Raw genomic sequence first — 18,833 nt, forward strand, 5'->3', positions numbered from 1 at the left:
AGCTCTAACGGAGGGTTGCTTTCTAAGGCAGAGGGTTGCTAAAGCATGCTACAACTTGAGAGGCTGCCTAAGGGTACCATCAATTTAAGCAATATGAAGATTACATGCGGTTGAGACTACAGGATGTGCCCTGTGCAAATGAGAACAGGTAAGAAGAAAAAAAAAAGTCAGCTTGATGAATGGATCTTGGGAGAGAAAGTTCTGGTGTATGTGAATTAGCCTGTAAACCTTGAAAAGTTGCTTCAGAGGCACTCTGAAAAGCACTTCTCAAAAGTAAAAGGCAGCTTGGTTCAGTGGAAAGAGTATGGGGCTGGGATTAGGAGGACCTGGCTTCCAATCAATCAATCAATCGTATTTATTGAGCGCTTACTGTGTGCAGAGCCAGGCCTAGCTCTGTCACTTTGGCTGTGTGACTTTGGACAAATCACTTGACCTCTTCATGCATCAGTTTCCCCAACTGCATAATGGGGAAAATAATAATTGCCTTTCCCGAGGGATGTTGTTAGGATAAAAATGGCTCAAGTAACGTGTCAGTGCTTTGGTGATAAAAGCGCTACATAAACTCCAAGTATTACTCTGAACAAACCTTGTCCCAGCAACTGCTCCATCGTTCTTTCCCAGGGGCTCATCAAGCTCTACACCACACCATTCCCCTTTGGCGAAGTCTGTCTCTCCCAGAAACCGTACCACCCCTGCCTTTGTACCACCGACCTAAGAGACAAGGATGACAAAACAGAGTTTGAAAATTAAAAAACAAACAGTAGACAAATAGCCTTTACAGATTCCATCGGTAATCCAATATTAAATTCAGCCATTTCTGAGACGCAGCACGCCTAATGGGTAGAGGCACAGGCTTGGGAGTTGGAAAGACCTGAGTTCTAATCCCAGCTCTGCCACTTGTCAGCTGTGTGACCTTGGGCAAGTCATTTAACTTCTCTATGCCTCAATTACATCATCCGTAAAATGGGGATGAAGACTATGAGCTCTATGTGGGACAAACACTGGAGTCAACCCAATTTACTTATCTACTCCAGCACGTAGTATAGTGCCTCGCACATAGTAAGCACCTGCCAAATACGATTATTACAATATTACTATTAATAATAACAATAATCATAGCTTACTCTAGCTCAGATTTGCTCAAACTGGTAGTTCCTCCTCTAATAATTACATTAAAGTCACATCTCCAAGAGGCTTTCCCCAACTTAACCATCATTTCTTAGTCCCCCTCCATTCTGCATCACCCTTGCCCTAGATTTGTACCCTTTATTCACATCACTGCAGTTACATACATATCCAAAATATATTTTATCATCTGTCTCCCCAGCTAAACCAGTGGGCGGGTAACATGTCTACCAATTCTTTATATTGTACTACCCCAAGCATTGGGACAGTGATCTGCATACAGTGAGCTCTCAATAATATGACTGATTGATAGTTGCTAGGCACTTACTCTGTGCAAAGCACTGTACTAAGTACTGGGGTAGATACAAGATAATCGGGTTGGACATAGTCCCCGTCCTAGGAGAAGGGAAATCAGGCACTTAGCTCCATTTTACTGATGATGAAACTGAGGCCCGGAGAAGTTAGATGGCTTGCTTGCCCAAGGTTACTTAGAATCTAGGTCCCCTGACTCCCAGATCTGGCTCTTCCATTAGGCAACACTACTTCTCTGACGTACATATTTATTTTCTAAAATAATACAATCTGCTTTAGTATTTACATAATCTATTCCATAGTCTCACCCGTTGTTTCCTCCTATATTCCTATGGCTACATGTCCTTGCCTCCCCTCTAAAGGAAGGCAGATTTTGAAGAAGCTCTTGTTTAAGACTATGTTTAGCAAAGACCCCAATTAACTGAATTCACTCCTGTGCTTGAGCTGTGAGTGCTGCTGGCAGAAATCTAGATTTCAGGCGAACCTTGCCCCCCCGAAGTTCATTCTCACCTGCTATATCTGCCCTCTTCTCTGCCCACCCACATTACTTCTCCTTCCTTGCTGACCCCTCCCTCCAAGCACATGCCCATTGTCCTCACCAGGTGTTTCTCCCCCTTCAAACCCCCAGTCCCCCGCCCTCCCTGAAAGCTTGCCCACCAAGCATGGTCTCCCTAAAACCTTCCCTGTTCCTCTCCTGTCCCTCTCTCCTCCTGCTCCTTCTTCAACTCCTCCATCTTTCCCAGCGATCTCTTATGAGAACTCCCGCCTCTTCTCAAAAATCTCCCCCCTCCACCTGCACCCCCAACCTTAACCCTTCACACCTTATCAAAATACTTGTCCCCTCTGCCCTCCCCTCCGCCCTCCCCTCCCTGACCACCATCTTCAACTGCTCACTCGCCAATGGCTTCTTCCCCACTGCTTTCAAACATGATTCTGTATCTCCTATCACAAAAGAACTTCCTTTGACCCCATGGCTCCCGGTAGTTTTCGCCCCATCTCACTCCTTTGATTTCTCTCCAAACTCCTTGAATGAGTCGTCTACGCCCACTGTCTCCGCTTCTCCAACTTTCTCCTTGACTCCCTCCAATCTGGCTTCCACCCTCTTCACTCTTCATTTATTCACTCATATTAACTGAGTGCTTATTGTGTGCAGAGCACTGTACTAAGCACTTGGGAGACTACAGCATAACAATAAATGGACACATTCCCTGCCCACAATGAGCTGACAGTGTGCTGGGTGGAATTGCATCTGAAGTTACACGAATGGATGTGCTCCCCAAGAAAATGAGTGAATAGCAAGGAGAATAAGAGATCCAGAAAGGATCCTTACAAGTCATCCACATTTAGGGAGGGAGTTAAAGATTGGAATAGCTGGTGAGAGTTGTGAGTGTGTGTGTTTGGTGGGGGTGGGGGGTAGGGAGGGTCAAAGATGGAGGAATGGAAGAAATGCCGAGCTTTAAGAGAGCTTTATTATAGCAGGGACCCCTCTCCACAAATCCCTCTTTCCACACGCTATCCCTAATCAACCAGACCACAGCTCTCCCAATTTTCAAAGCCTTTCTAAAAATCCCACCGCCTCCACAAAGTCTTCCCTTATTCATTTGCACACCCTAGTCCCGTCATCCCAGTCACCCTTAGAATTTATGTATTTAATTCCTATCCTCAGTACTTATTTACACATTTATATATTGGAATGTTGAATTATTTATTTTCCCTGGAAAACACAGATTCAACAAAGTGTTTGAAATTGAGTCATGAGTTGTTACCAGGAAAGGTTACTTTTTCTTTTTTTTAATAAAGACCTGGAGCCTTGACTCTAATCCCACTAGACTGCAAAGGCCATTATGGGCAGGGGACGGGTCTGCTAATTCTGTTGTATTGTACTCTCCCAGGAAATTAGTATAGTGCTCTGCACATAGTAAACACTCAATAAATATCATTGTTTGATTGACTCACACATTAGACAGTATTCGCCCTTTTCTTACAGAAGAACAGGATTACTATTCAGAACTCCTCAAAACCAATAAGGAGAAACTCATGTAAGGCCCTGAAATCTCTCCAATTCCACTCTACTTTATCAGAGTCCTCAACTCAGAAATGTAATTAGCAGTCCTAAATGTACAGATGGGATTTCAATGGTTTTAGTAGTTTGGTTGGTTCAGATTATTCTTTCTTCCATAAGGAAACCAGATCCTGGCTCTGACACTTGTCAGCTTTGTGACTTTGGGGAAGTCACTTCACTTCTCTGTGCCTCAGTTACCTCATCTGTAAAATGGGGATAAAGACTGTGAGCCCCACATGGGACAACCTGGTTACCTTTTATCTACCCCAGAGCTTGGAACAGTGCTTGGCACACAGTAAGCGCTTAGCAAATACCATCATCACCATCATTATTATTATTATTATTACGTACCAAAAGCTTACCTCCTTCAGGAGGCCTTCCCGGACTAAGCCCCCCTTTCCTCTGCTCCCCTTCCCCTCCACTCGCTCCTTCTGCTGCACCCCCCTCTCCGCAGCACTTGTGTATATATGTACATATTTATAATTCTATTTATTTTATTAATGATGTGTACATATCTACAATGTATTTATACTTATGCTATTGATGCCTGTTTACTTGTTCTGATGTCTGTCTTCCCCCTTCTAAACTGTGAGCCTGTTATGGGCAGGGATTGTCACTATTTGTTGCTGAATTGTACTTTCCAAGTGCTTAGTACAATGCTCTGCACACAGTAAGCGCTCAATAAATACAATTAAATGAATTAATGGGCGCACACATATACACACCCATAGCTGCTATGCTTTTGTTTGTTTTTTTTTAGTCAAAGCTACAATTTCCAAGTAATGTTTGTTCAGGATTTATTAGAAAAAAAAGTTAGATGGATTGGAAAGATTCATCCCTGATCATGTAGTTGGATGTCACAGAGGTTAGCGATTGCACTGTCTTTCAAGCATCATTTTATTCACTCAATCGCATTTATTGAACGCTTACTGTGTGCAGAGCACTGTACCGTGCTGCCGGAGCCAGAATACGGGCCTGAATGGACCTTATGTCTAGCTCAAGAAGAGAACAGCTCATACAAAACCATAAGAGCAAATGGGAACTTGAGTTTTATAAGTTCAAAAATAAAGAATCAAAGACTTGGAGTTTTAGAGAAGTAGCAAACCCACCGTGCATTCTTTCTGACTTATACTAACTGCAGACTCGCAACATAGAGGATGTGGTAAATTTGGCTGAAAGCAAGAACTCTTCATCTAGGGAAAAGGAACCTAAGCCAGAGCCTCGATTTACCATATGTGGATAAGCTGAAATTATTGTAGGCAAGCTCAGCTTTACAAAGCAAGAAAAACATTTCAGGAGGAAAGCATGAAACAGGTCAAAATGGTAGAAGGTGGATATTTCCATTAATAGGGAACTATATGTGAGGTCTCTACGCTTATGAAGAGAATGTCAACTTCCTGGGCAAAAACAAAGGCATCTAAGCACCACCCAAATTCTGCTAAGGCTCAGACTGCATGGCTTTTATACTGGCAGGTGGCAAACTGAATTACAATTCCATCTTTGGACTAGTTTACTCAAGTCCCTGGCAAACAATAGAGCCACCCTGGGTCTCAGTTTCTTTGTCTATAAGGTGTGGGAGAGATTGTTGATTTGCCACACAGTGATGTTGCCAGTTACAGCAAATAAAAAGTGTCTGTCGGAAACTTCAGACCTGCCAAGTCAATCAATCAGTGGTATTTATTATGCGCTTTCTGTGTGCAGAGCACTGTAATAACAACTATTAATAATAATTATGGCATTTGTTAAGCGCTTACTACGTGTCAGGCACTGTACTAAGGGCTGGGATGGATACAAGCAAATCAGGTTGGACACAGTCCCTTGTCCCATGTGGGGCTAACAATATCAATCCCCATTTTTACAGGTGAGGTAACTGAGGCACAGAAAAGTTAAGTGACTTGTCCAAGGTCACACAGCAGACAAGTGGCAGAGCCAGGATTAGAACCAATGCCCTTCTGATTCCCGGGCCCGTGCTCTATCCGCTACATCATGCTGCTTCTCCCACTGAACTGTACTTCTACTGTCCTCCGGTACGAAGCACTTGGGAAAATACACTACAACCGAGTTGGTAGCCACATTCCCTGCCCACAAGTTTAGTCCAGAAGTCAATCAATCATATTTACTGAGCACTGTGTGCAGGGCTCTGTACTAAGCACTTGGGAGAGTACACTATAAATGGCATTGATAGACACATTCCCTATCCACGGTGAGATCCCTAGCTAAATGGCAAAATGCTTTTAATTAGTACTTGGCAAATGCAATGCATCAGAAACAATGGGCTAACTTTCTGTTTGTCTTCCAAACGTCATTCCTTTCCCACAGAGTGAAGCAGCTCATGAATTCCATGCCACAGGTTTGGTGCTTAAGTTAAATGCAGCTCCCCCATTTTAATAAGTACAAGATACAATTCTGAACCACCAGTGTGAGGTGAGAGAGACTAGTAAATAATAAAGAAGCATCTGAGTCAGGGAGGACCTAGGCTACAAGATCATTCATAACTAAGCACAATTCAAAGCAGAACTGCAGTGCTCTCTAAATTCGCTTTTTCCATAGACCCGTGATACAGCAGGAAAAACTGAGGGAGAATCTGGCACCTGACTGGAGAAGTGATTAGCTCCTGAGAAGGCCGGTCCAGTGATAAGAGTCTACATTTGGGAATCAGAAAGCAGCTGCTTGCCGATCCATTTCACAGTCCCAACTGAGAAGCAGTGTGGTTTAGTGGATAAAACACAGGAACTGTGTTCTAATCCTGACTCCGCCCCTTGTCTGCTTTGGGCAAGTCACTTCACTTCTCTGTGCCTGTTACCTCATCTGTAAAATGGGGATTAATTTGTGAGCCCCAAGTAGGACATGGACTGTGTCCAACTTGGTTTGCATGTATCTACCCCAGCGCTTAGAACAGTGCCTGGCACATAGTAAGCACTTAAATACCATAAAAACCAAAAAAGCCTCCAGGGAGGCCAAGCTACCCACCTATTCTTTGCTCTCTGCTCCACAATGAGGAACTCACCTAGAAATAAGACAACTAGAGGGGACAGTGACTTTTAGAAGTTTTAAAGGAAAAGATGGCCAATAAAACTGGCCACTACAGTTCTGACTCTGACCCGACAATGGCATTGGTTGATTAACTGCTTCAGATTTCCAAATGTATTTTGCTCAGGCTTTATGTTTCTCAAGTGATGGTACTTGCAGTAGCAGTTACCATTGGAAGTAGGCAGAGTTACTAAGGTCACATATCCTCCAAGAGACTTTCCCAATTAAGCCTTCTTTTCCCTGGCTCGTTTTCTTCCTTCTTTGCATTTGGATCCATGACCTCCGATATTCACCCCACCGTCAACCCCACAGCACATAGCTATATATCTATAAATTACATGTTATAAATTATTTATTTATATTAATGACATCTCCCCCTCTAGACTGTAAAGTCGTTGTGGGCAGGGAACGTGTCTGCTAACTCTATTGTATTATACTCCCAAGCGCTTAGGACAGTGCTCTGCACAGAGTAAGCGCTCAAGAAATACAGGTGTTTGAAGCTAGCCTTACCTACACCATTTAACAGGCCCGTGTCCCCTGATATCAGCAAAACTTTAAAGATTTAGAGGTTCAAGAAGAATTTGCTTTGCTTGCTAAATTCAGACAGGGATTGGGCCCAGAAAACCCAGCCCATGCAGAGTTCTAGGAACGGAATTTCATTTTAGATGCTCATTTGGAAGAAAAGCGCTGCCGCCATGAGCAGGTTTTCAAAATGCTCAGTTCTGGCTTAAAATAGAAACTCTAATCACAGGTGTACCCACTCCTTAACACACAGCTGTTCTCAAATACTGATAAGACCATCTTCACACAGGACAGGTATTGAATTTTTTATCCACATCTGTTTAGTCCCAGCAAGAAACCAGAAAAAAAAGAACTTGTATGTGCTTTATCGTTTCATGAACGTTAAAAGCAGTGCAGCACTCTCAGGCTCAAGATTTTGATAAACCATGTTCCCAAAAAGTGTGTGCATCTGAAGTAGGGTTAAGCTGAGAGCTCACTTTGATGCAATAGAAGGAAAAAAAAAACCCACTAAAAGTAAATAAAAAGTGCAAGGAAATGGAAAGAACAATTTTAGAACCAATGTATGAATACCTGGAATTTTTGGTTACTACAATGATGTTATCAGGATGGACTTACCATAAAAAGCTGAAGTAGCAGTTTATTAAGCTCAATCACAGGATAAGAAGTGCAGCCAAATCTGCTTTCATTGTTTGTTTTATGGTAATTCTTAAGCACTTACTATGTGTCAAACAGTGTTCTATGCAGTGGGGTAATAATAATAGTGGCATTTACTAAGTGCTTACTATGTGCAAAGCACTGTTCCAAGCGCTTGGGAGGTTACAAGGTGATCAGGTTGTCCCACGGGGGGGCTCACTGTCTTTATCCCCATTTTACAGGTGAGGTCACTGATGCACAGAGAAGTTAAGTGACTTGCCCAAAGTCACACAGCTGACAACTGGTGGAGCCAGGATTTGAACCCATGACCTCTGACTCCAAAGCCCGTGCTCCTGCCACTGAGCCACGCTGCTCGGGGCTCCCAGTCTTAAGTGGGAGGGAGAACAAGTATTGAATCCCTATTTTACAATTGAGGAAAGAGACAGGGAGACGTTAAGTGACTTGCCCACACAGCGAGCAATTGGCAGAGTCAGGATTAGAACCCAGGCCCTCTGACTCCCAGGACTGTGCTCTTTCCACTAGGCTGCACTGCTTCCCTTATCTTCGATGACTGCTCCCTACTTGTCCTGCCCAAAAAAGCCTAACCGGTAGGACAGAAGAAAGGCTCAGGGCCCCGTTACCATTACTGTAAACTACGCACAAAGGCGGCTCAGAGGAAGTCTTCAACTCAAAAAATGTCATCTCAGCAGCCGAGGAATTTTCTGGCAGCTGAAGTGTGGAAAAGGAATTTCTAGAAGTTAAACCCATTTTATAAAAGCCTGAACTAGGATGAACTATACATGTTTTCATTGTTGTTCAGACATTTTCAACTGTCTGAAAAATGCTACGATGCAGAGTTTAGGGGAGGCAAAACGCAGCCCAACCATTTGGAAAATATTCAGTATAAATTGGGCTTATTTGGCTACGAGGGCACCAAGTATTACTTCTGAAAATCGAAAAGAGCACGGGCTAAACTGACAGGTCTTAAATCCAGGCAACACCTAAGTCTCAAAACAGGAAAACCTCAGTGGGAGCAAAACAAAATGGAGAGGCTGGGAAGAAAAAGCAAAGACTGTGAATCTGTTATATTGTATACTCCCAAGTGTTTAGTACCATGCTCTGTACACAATAAGTGCTCAATAAATGAAATTGACTGATTGAAATTCAGCTCCTCCCTGTTTGCCAGCTGCAACAAATAATACTGTAGAAATGTTAATCAACAGCAATGCACCAACACTAAATCTACTGAAGATTCATCTGTAAAATGGAGATTAAGACTGTGAGCCCTACTTGGGACAGGGAATGTGTCCAAACCGATTATCTTGCATCTACTCAAATACTAAACAAATACCAAAATTATTATTACATCATCATAAATCTAAACTCAGTACATTCTGTATCAATTAGCTTAACCAGAGAGTTAAATTCCTACTCAGCTTCACAAAAATAATTGTTCACATAACAGATATTTATTTATTCCCTAAGGGATGATAGATTCAATAAGTCAAGCCATCTACTGACAGACTCTGGCTTGACAGATACTATTTCTTCCTGGAACAGGCAAGGGGTCCAAATTGAGCAACCCATTTAAAATGTTTAGAAGTCCTAGGAGAACATCTTCAAATTTTCCATCTGCTTTAAAACCCAAATTGTCAATAAGGTTTAAAGCAAATAAAATACAAGCAGGGAAGAACTACAGAAAAATAAAGCAGAATAAACGATTACCCAAAACAGTTATTAGTACTGTTTACAAGTTTGTTCTTGGTGTCACCTGATACTGTATACAACTATGGCAATAACTATGTTGCATAAAGGAATCCTTTCCAAACACAAATGTTTAAAATGCTCACTAATGTATCTGCCATTCAAGCATCTCAAATCTCCCTGCCAAAAAAAACAAACATAAAAATAACCACAACCTTGACCCTCTTAATACATCAGTAATCACTGTACAAGCTGGAAATGAGGTGGCAAGGAGAAACACACAGCCTAGGCCTGTATAAGTCAGAGAAGAGGAGGGATGGGCCCAGACCAAGTGACTTCTCCAGGATGGGAAGACCTGGCCTCCGATCTCTACATACCCTCCCTCTCCCCCCACACCACTACTTATGTACCTATCTGTAATTTATTTATTTATATTAATGTCTGTCTCCCCCTCTAGACTGTAAGCTCACTGTGTGGACAGGGAATGTGTCTGTTGTGTTGCACCCTTCAAGTGCTTAGTAAGTGCTCCGCACACAGTACGCTCTCAATAAATATAACTGATTGACTTTGGAGGTCCAATTGACTTGGATTGGGTCCTCCCCAGCTCAATCCAAACAGGCTAAAAGTCTGGGGTCTGTTCCACTCTGACGCAGATTTGTTGGGTTTTTTGGCTTGCACTGTAGGGCTGATCTTTACAAGAAGAATGATCCCTTTAAATATTTCCTAGATCAGTGCAGTGTTTAAGCCACTTCAGTCCAACACGGTCAACATTATCATGGACAGCATTTATTAAGCACGTAACAGACACAGATAGAAGGTGTGTGGGGGACGCTGAGAAGGAGTGTAAGACATGATCTCTGCCTGTGAGGTCTTTACCATATGATAGGAAGACAAGCAGATATTACTGGACAATAATACAACAGTTAAGCATGTAAACTGATTTAAGTGGCTATGAACAACCAACGGATTAATACATAATAATGATAGCACTTATTAAGCGCTTGCTACGTGCAAAGCCCTGTTCTAAGCGCTGGGGTGGATACAAGGTGATCAGGTTGTCCCAAGGGGCTCACAGTCTTAATCCCTATTTTCCAGATAAGGTAACAGGCACAGAGAAGTGACTTGCACAAAGTCACATAGCTGACAAGCTGCGGAGCCAGGATTAGAACCCATGACCTCTGACTCCCAAGACCGGGCTCTTTCCGCTGAGCCACGCCGAGAGAATGGCCTGATGGAGAAAGCAGGAGGAAATAATCAGAGAATCCTGGCTTCCTTTGGAGGAATGGAGAGGTGGGGTTTGAGAAAGCTTAGGTGAGGGGAAGACCATCCTGAGACAACAGAGGGAGGCTAGGAGAAAAGTATGAGCGATGGGGTAGAGGATGGTGGAGAGACGGGCAGGGACGGACAGACAGACAGACAGACAGAGAATGCTCTAGCAAGATCAAAGGCCAGTTAGGAGATCTGGGCTGAAGTGGTAGTGAAGTGAAGACTTCACTAAAAGTGAAGTCTTTTAGACTGTAAGCCCACTGTTGGGTAGGGACTGTCTCTATATGTTGCCAACTTGTACTTCCCAAGCACTTAGTACAGTGCTCTGCACACAGTAAGCGCTCAATACAATTGATTGATTGGTAGCAGGAGGCGCCAACACTCAGCAAGAAATGCAGATTTAAACATTTTTCCTATTCTTGTTTAATCACCCACTAAGGAAGACCAAACCCAAATGAAGTAATAATAGACTCACAGCTCTGGAAGGAATTTTGGGAGATGATTTGTTCCTACTTCCAGAAAGGGGGATTATTAAATCCTACCAAGTTGTCTATGGTTCTCCATTTTTTTCCTCCAGGGAAGGAAACTCATAATTCCCTTTGAAATTCCTTTCAGTTTTATCCCCCTGATATTCACTCATTCATTCAATCATATTTATTGAGTGCCTACTGTGTGCACAGCACTGTACTAAGCGCTTAGGAAGTACAAGTATGATATAAAAATGTTCTTCCAAAAATTACCTTTCTCCTGCTTAAGTTCTAGCCCATTTCTGATTTTTCAGTCCTCAGTGGACAGGGAGAATAACTGATTGCCATGATCCACAAAACACACCTTCAACTACTTAAAGGTAGATATTAAGTCCTCACTTAGCCTGGGATATTTAAATCAATGTTTAGTTCTTCCCTCTCACTCCTCCTTGTTGAGGAAAGTAAAAGAAAATGAGGAGGCAGCTTGAAACCACCTCAACCTAATCTGCCTGACCATGCTCCAGAAACTTGAGTCCTAGGGTGGGCCTAGCATCTGCAAAGGTCTAATAACAATAATAATAATGATAATAATAATAATAAATAGCTTATTACTATTACTATTATTATGGTACTTGCTAAGTACTTACTATGTGCTAAGCACTGTTGTAAGTGCTGGGGTAGATACCAGTTAATCAGGTTAGACACACAGGCTCACACTCTCATCCCCATTTTACAGATGAGGTAACAGGCACAGAGAAGTTAAGTGACTTGCCCAAGGTCACACAGCAGACATGTGGTGGAGCCGGGATTAGAACCCAAGTCCTTCTGACTCCCAGGGCCGTGCTCTATCCACTAAGCCATGTTTCTAGTGCTACCCTGCCATTTATTCATATGTATAACACCTGCCCATTTCCTGGGATTAAATGTGCAAGCAATCCTCAGGACACCCAGCAGGAATTACCCTGCCCTCCTGGAGATGAATTTGGGTTCATCATCATCATCATCAATCGTATTTATTGAGCGCTTACTGTGTGCAGAGCACTGTACTAAGCGCTTGGGGTTCAGGTGGCTCTCGCTTCTTGAACTAGGCTCCAGCAAGACCTTGAACTGTTAGCTCAGGTAAAGGTCCTGTCATCCAGGAATAGAAGTAGGCTATAATTACTGAAATGCTTATTTCCTGGAGAGTGGGCCAGGAAATCCTGGAAGCACTGGTCCTTTAAGAATTGTGATTATGTCAATTAAGGAGGGCAACCAATCTGTGCCCTTCCAACCTAGAGAGAGCACATCTAATCTCCAAGTGATCACAGACACATTTATGCGGACCATTAAATCACCTCAGGAACCCTGAAGCTTACACGTGTTGAAAACATGAAAGAAAAATCACAGGGCAAGGAGGAAAGGAAAGTGACACACTGAATACTTTTATATGAGCTTAGCAGAATGCTAAATATAGGAGTGAATATGTAATGAAGTTATAACACCACCAAAAGGAAGTTGATGACAATGAAAGAAAGCAAAATCCCTCCCTTTACAGTCAGTCATTACTGGAGTACAAGCACATGGGTTCTTTACTACACATATTCTTCAGTGCATAAAAGAACTTTAAATTTCCCTCATTGTATAAGGCCTAGGTCTGGCAATCTAGAAATCAAGAAAATGCTAACAATGAATTGAACTGAGAATTTCAGAGCTTCCATCAGGGTTTAGGAAGCAGCGCCTTGTTAATAATAATAATAATAATTACTACAGTGCTTGTTAAGCACTTACGATGCTTAACACTTAAAGCATTTACGTTCATTCATTCATTCAATCATATTTATTGAGCACTTATTGTGTGCAGAGCACTGTACTGAGCGCTTGGGAAGTACAAGTTGGCAACATACAGAGACGGTCCCTACCCAACAGTGGGCTCACAGTCTACGTTGACACCTGCCTACATGTTTTGTTTTGGTGTCTGTCTCCCCCTTCTAGACTGTGAGCCTGTTGTTGGGTAGGGACCGTCTCTATATGTTACCAATTTGTACTTCCCAAGTGCTTAGTACAGTGCTCTGCAAACAGTAAGCGCTCAATAAATACAATTGAATGAATGAATGAATGATGTGTCAGGTACTGTACTAAGTGCTGGGGAATATAGAAGATAATCAGGCCTGATACAGTCCATGTCCCACAATGGGTTTACAATCTAATAATAACAATGGCATTTGTTAAGTGCTATGTGTGAAGCACTGTTCCAAGCGTGGGGGGGATACAAGGTGATTAGGTTGTCCCACGTAGGGCTCACAGTCTTAATCCCCATTTTACAGATGAGGTCACTGAGGCACAGAGAAGTTAAGTGACTTGCCCAAAGTCACACAGCATAGAAGTGGCGGAGTTGCGATTAGAACCCATGACCTCTGACTCCCAAGCCCGTGCTCTTTCCACTGAGCCACGGTAGCAGGTAGCACAGGTATTATCCCCATGTTACAGATGAGCTAACTGAGGCAGAAAAAAGTGAAGTGACTTGCCCAAGGTCAAAGCAGAGAAGTGACAGAGATGGGATTAGAACCCAGGTCCTCTGATTCCCAGGCCTGTGCTCCTTCCACTAGGCCATGCTGCTCCTCTGCTTATGTGGATCTTGCTTATGATCCACTCCCTCCTTCCCAAACCACAGGAATGGGTTGGAGAAAACCTCTTTCAAAACGCTGGCAGCCACTTGCAAACATATTTGGTTAAAGAGAAAACTAACTTAATGTTTACAAGAATATACTCAATGATTTTCCGCTGCCTAAGCTGGAGAGAAAAGCTGGAAACGATCACTTGCACACTTGTGTAATCCATTACCCAACCTACAGCCCTTTTCTACTTTACAGAGTCTTCTTGCATTTAAAAAGGAACAACTGGTCAAGACGGTCGTAAACCTAGTTTTGAGGTAAGGGAACACAATCGCAATCATTCCTTAGGGAGAGGCCACGGAGTAGAATTCATCCGAATAAGCAACCCACCAGTCTCTACATATCACATCATAATCACCATCCCAAATATTGCTCAACTTACCAAAACCCTATCTCTGATTTTGAGCTCTCTTTCTCCTTTTTTAACCGAACCGGCTTCCGAGAGGTTGGAAACGGATTCACTGGCAGTTTTAGTGAGGTTGCTGATTTGAGAAGCGGTAGAAGGTTCCTTGGCGGCCATGGGCAGCGGACCTTTCTGGGGAATGCCCGATGGGGCAGGTGTCGCCGCGGATGAAGACACCAGGCTAGCGGTGGTGGAGGTGGACAGAGGGGATGCGGCTCGGGAAGCCGAAGTAACCTGGGTGCCATTGGCTTCGTCTTCGGTCAGCACTTTCCTCGCCAGCTTTGAAGGCCTCGTAAATATGCCCCGTAAAGGTTCGCACTGGAAATACCTAACTCCGGCCACCGATCCATCATTCTTGCCGATGGGTTCGTCTAAAACAATCCCAGCCCACTGGCCTGGGGCAAACTGGGTCTCCCCAAGAAACTGGATAAATCCAGGCTTGTTCCCATTCACCCAAACCCGCTCTCCAACTCGGAAGTCATCCACAAACTCATCCTGGGTCTCTGAGGAAGGTGTGCTTGAAGTTTTCTCACTGGCTACAGCTTTTTCTACAGGAGCTGAAATGAGAAACAGAAGAAGATCTCAGCAAATATCCAGTCTGATACCTTACCTGCTCCATCCAACTCAAAAAGCCAATTTTAATAATGATACAGGAAGGCAGAGTACATAAACTGCTCTGACTCTGGCTTTGACTGTGAACTCCTCAACCATCAGGGACTGTGTCTAATAGTCACCTGTGTATTCTTTCCCAGCACTCAGTACAGTGCTCTGCACGCAGTAAGTGCTTAATACTATTGCTATTACTCTCCTCTGCCTGGCAACAATACTTCTCCATCCTTGACTCTCAACCTCTTTGCCTGTGCTGGCTGTTTCAGTCTTTTAACTCCCTCCTCAAATCCCCTATTCTCCAGCCTTCCCCAGTTCTTGCCCATAATGACCTTGCCAACTATTTCATTAGAGAAACTGAAATCCAGACCCAATCTCCCTAAAACTTCCCCTGCTCCTTCTCAGTCCCTCCCTTCACCTATCTACCCTCTCTTCAACTCTTCCATCCTTCCCTGCAGTTTCTCAAAAGATCTCCTGCCTCCTCTTAAAACCTTCCCTCTTCACCTGCACCTCTGACCCCATCCTCTGTCCTGGGTTTTTGGGTTTTTTTTTTTAAGATAGGGGATACATGAGCATGTTTTCAAGCAGTAGGAGGAGGAACAATTGTAAAGTGCATGTTGTTAAATGACTGACAGGGAGGGAAACGGTGAGGGGGCGGGGGGATTTAATAAGGAATGCCTTAGTGCCAAATCCAAAGGCCTCCACTCTATCCTAATCCTCCTCAATCTCTCAGCTGCCTTTGACACTGTGGATCATCCCCTTCTCCTGGGAGCATTATCTAACCTTGGCTTCATTCATCATCATAATAATAAAAATAATGGTATTCATTAAGTGCTTACTATGTACCAGGCACTGTTCTAAGCACTGGGGTGGATACAAGCAAATTAGGGTGGACACAGTCCATGTCCCATATTGGGGCTCACAGTCTCAATTCCCACTTTACAGATGAGGTAACAGAGGCATGGAGAAGAAGTGACTTTCCCAAGGTCACATAGCAGACAAGTGGCAGAGCCGGGATTAGAACCCACGTCCTTCTGACTCGCAGGCCTGTGCTCTATCCACGATGCCGTGCTGGTTTACTGAGACACTGTCCTCTCCTGGTTCTCCTCCTATCTCTGTGGCCACTACTTTTCAGTGTCTATCGAGGGCTCTTCCTCTTCCTCCCACCCTCTAATTGTGGGAGTCCTTAAAGACTCAGTTCTGGTCCCCTTCTATTCTCTATCTATATCCACTCGCTTGGAGATCTCATTTGCTCTCATGGCTTCAACTATCATTGCTACCTGGAAGATTCCCAAATCTAAATTCCCAAATTCCCAAATCTACCTCCCCAGTCCCAGCCTCTGCATCTCTGCAGCCTCAGGATTTCCTCCTGCCTTCAGGGCATCAGCGCGGATCAGTGGAAAGAGCCCGTGCTTGGGAGTCAGGGCTCTGATCCCGACTCTGCCACATGTCTGCTGTGTGACCTTGGGCAAGTCACTTAACTTCTCTGAGCCTCAGTTACCTCATCTGTAAAATGGGAATTAAGACTGTGAGCCCCACGTGGGACAACTTGATCACCTTGTATCCCCCCCAGTGCTTAGAACAGTGCTTTGCACATAGTAAGCACTTAACAAATGTCATCATTATTATTATTATATCCTGCCAACACCTCAAGCTTAACATGTCCAAAACGGAACTCTTTATCCTACAACCCAAACCCTGCCCTCCTCCAGACTTTCCTATAACCATAGACCACGCCACTTTTTAGCCTCAAACTCATAACCTTGGCATTATCCTCATCTCATCTCTCTTCTTCAACCTACATAATCGATGTTACTAAATCCTGTTGGTTCTACCTTCACAGCATCTCTAGAATCTGCCCCTTTCTCTCCAAACTGCTACTTTGCTGATCCAAGCTCTTAATGATACTCTGCCTTAAATACTGCACCAGCTATCTCACTGACCTCCCTGCTTCCTGTCTCTCCACTCTTCAGTCCCTACTTCATTCTGGGGCCCAGATCATTTTACTAGAAAACCTCTCAGTCATAATCGCCCCACTCCTCAAAAACCTCCAATGGTGGCCCATCCATTTCCACATCACAGAGAAACTCCTTCCCGTCTGCTTTAGGCACTCCTTACCTTGCTGATCTCCTAATACAACGCAACGTGCACACATCCCTCTAATTCATTCACTCTTCCTCCATCTCTATCTTGCCATCAACTCCTTGCCCTCCCTCCTCCTTCACATCCAACAGACCACCATTCCCCCTATATTCAAAGCCCTACTCACTTCCCCTATTCACCCTCCCTTCTGTGTCGTTTATGCACTTGGTCCTGTAATCCTTAAGTGCTTTGATTTATGTGATTTACTTTAATGTATGTCTGCCCCTCTAGACTGTAAGCTTCTTGTAGGTAAGGAACTTTCCTACCAACTCTGTTGTCTTGTACTCTCCCAATTGCTTAGTTCAGTGTCCTGCACACAGTTAAGTACTCAACACAAACCACCAATTGATACACTATAAAAAAGGAAACTGGACAGCAGCAGACCCTTTCATTTCATGGAGGGTATTTTTTGGTAATAGACATAACATGGGACGGACTGCATTGTATCTTTAATTAAAACACTGCTAGCCATTTCCCAAATCTAGAAAAGATTGCTGTTTATCATTCAATCATATTTATTGAGTGTTTACTGTGTGCAGAGCACTGTACTAAGCGCTTATCCACAGTTATAATAATAATAATAATAATGGCATTTATTAAGCGATTACTATGTGCAAAGCACTGTTCTAAGCACTGGGGAGGTTACAAGGTGATCAGATTGTCCCACGGGGGGCTCACAGTCTTAATCCCCATTTTACAGATGAGGTAACTGAGGCACAGAGAAGTTAAGTGACTTGCCCAAAGTCACACAGCTGACAATTGGCAGAGCCGGGATCTGAACCCATGACCTCTGACTCCAAAGCCCGGGCTCTTTCCACTGAGCCATGGTTTGAAGATCACCTGAAGCTCCTGATATATTCAGGATATGACTGCATTTTTCCTCAAGGACGGACAGTAAGCTCATTATGGGCAGGGAATGTCTCTACTGCTGAATTGTACTTTCCAAGCACTTAGTATAGTGCTCTGCACACAGTAAGCACTCAATAAATGCAAGTGAACAAATGAATGTCACTGTTGAATACTGTACTGTACTTTCTCCAGTGCTTAGTACAGTGCTTTGTACACAGTAAGTGCTCAATAAATACGATTGATGAATGATAGAATGTGATTCTGGTGCCATTCTGTAGCTTGGAATATCTCTTGAGTGCACAGGTTTCTCAAGCCTCTCTGGTTCAGGTCATATCAGTGCAATTCAGGTGGCTGCACTAGTAGGTTCAAAGGGGGCTCAGGGCTGCAGGCCCCTTGACCCTGCTCTATGCACTTCCAAGTCTAGGCTCTACTGATGTCTAAACAAGGTCTTTTGCACAAAGTACGTCTTTCCAAGTGCTGTACATGGTCTACAGGAGGCTGGATAAAGAAGAAAACCTGAAATTGCTGATTTTAATACCTTAAGGAATACCTTAATACTTACCTTAAAGGAAAACAATCCTTTCATTCCCTCAAAGTTCCCAATACCTCATGGCCAGTCACTCAATTGACTCATGTGGATGACCTCCCAAATAAACCTGAAGTCATTTTTGATTTTAGAAGTTATTATGGAGAATTAATAATCTAGAAATGATGAATTACGACTATTTTAATTTCCACTGAAAACACATAATTAAAAAGGCTGATTTATCCTTTCTTACCAGCAGCAACTGCAGCTGTTTTTGAGGCTGGGCCCCCAGGCTTGCTGATCTTGGTAGGGGCCTTAAGCCCACTTGGCTTTAACAGACTCATCTTCTTTCTTCTTAAATTATAGGCGGTTTTCCCTTTGGCTTCTGACCACTATCTTTTCCCAACCATTGATAGAACTGTAGGTGCTTTTATACTGAAATCCTTATTTGGAATAAACCTGTAGAGAGAAAAACACACGGGTCAAGTTTAGCTTTTAGAGGTCAAAGGAAAAATCAGTGTGCCGAGCAACTGCT

At 43.4% G+C, this 18,833-nt stretch overlaps 1 protein-coding gene across 4 annotated transcripts in view; it reads right to left on the minus strand.

Annotated features, from left to right (window-relative positions):
- The window catches only part of CLIP1 (CAP-Gly domain containing linker protein 1), a 116,904-nt gene that overhangs the window by 65,023 nt on the left and 33,048 nt on the right, over positions 1-18,833 (minus strand). For all 4 annotated transcript variants that reach the window (XM_038763764.1, XM_038763762.1, XM_038763763.1 and 1 more), the window contains exons 2-4: positions 18,552-18,757; positions 14,155-14,732; positions 587-711 (exon numbers count right to left, since the gene is read on the minus strand). In XM_038763764.1, coding sequence (XP_038619692.1) covers positions 587-711; positions 14,155-14,732; positions 18,552-18,642 — 794 coding nt within the window. In that variant the 5' untranslated portion in view covers positions 18,643-18,757. The remainder of the gene's footprint in view (positions 1-586; positions 712-14,154; positions 14,733-18,551; positions 18,758-18,833) is intronic.

Source organism: Tachyglossus aculeatus, chromosome 21 (genome assembly GCF_015852505.1).
Source record: "Tachyglossus aculeatus isolate mTacAcu1 chromosome 21, mTacAcu1.pri, whole genome shotgun sequence".
Lineage (NCBI taxonomy): Eukaryota > Metazoa > Chordata > Mammalia > Monotremata > Tachyglossidae > Tachyglossus > Tachyglossus aculeatus.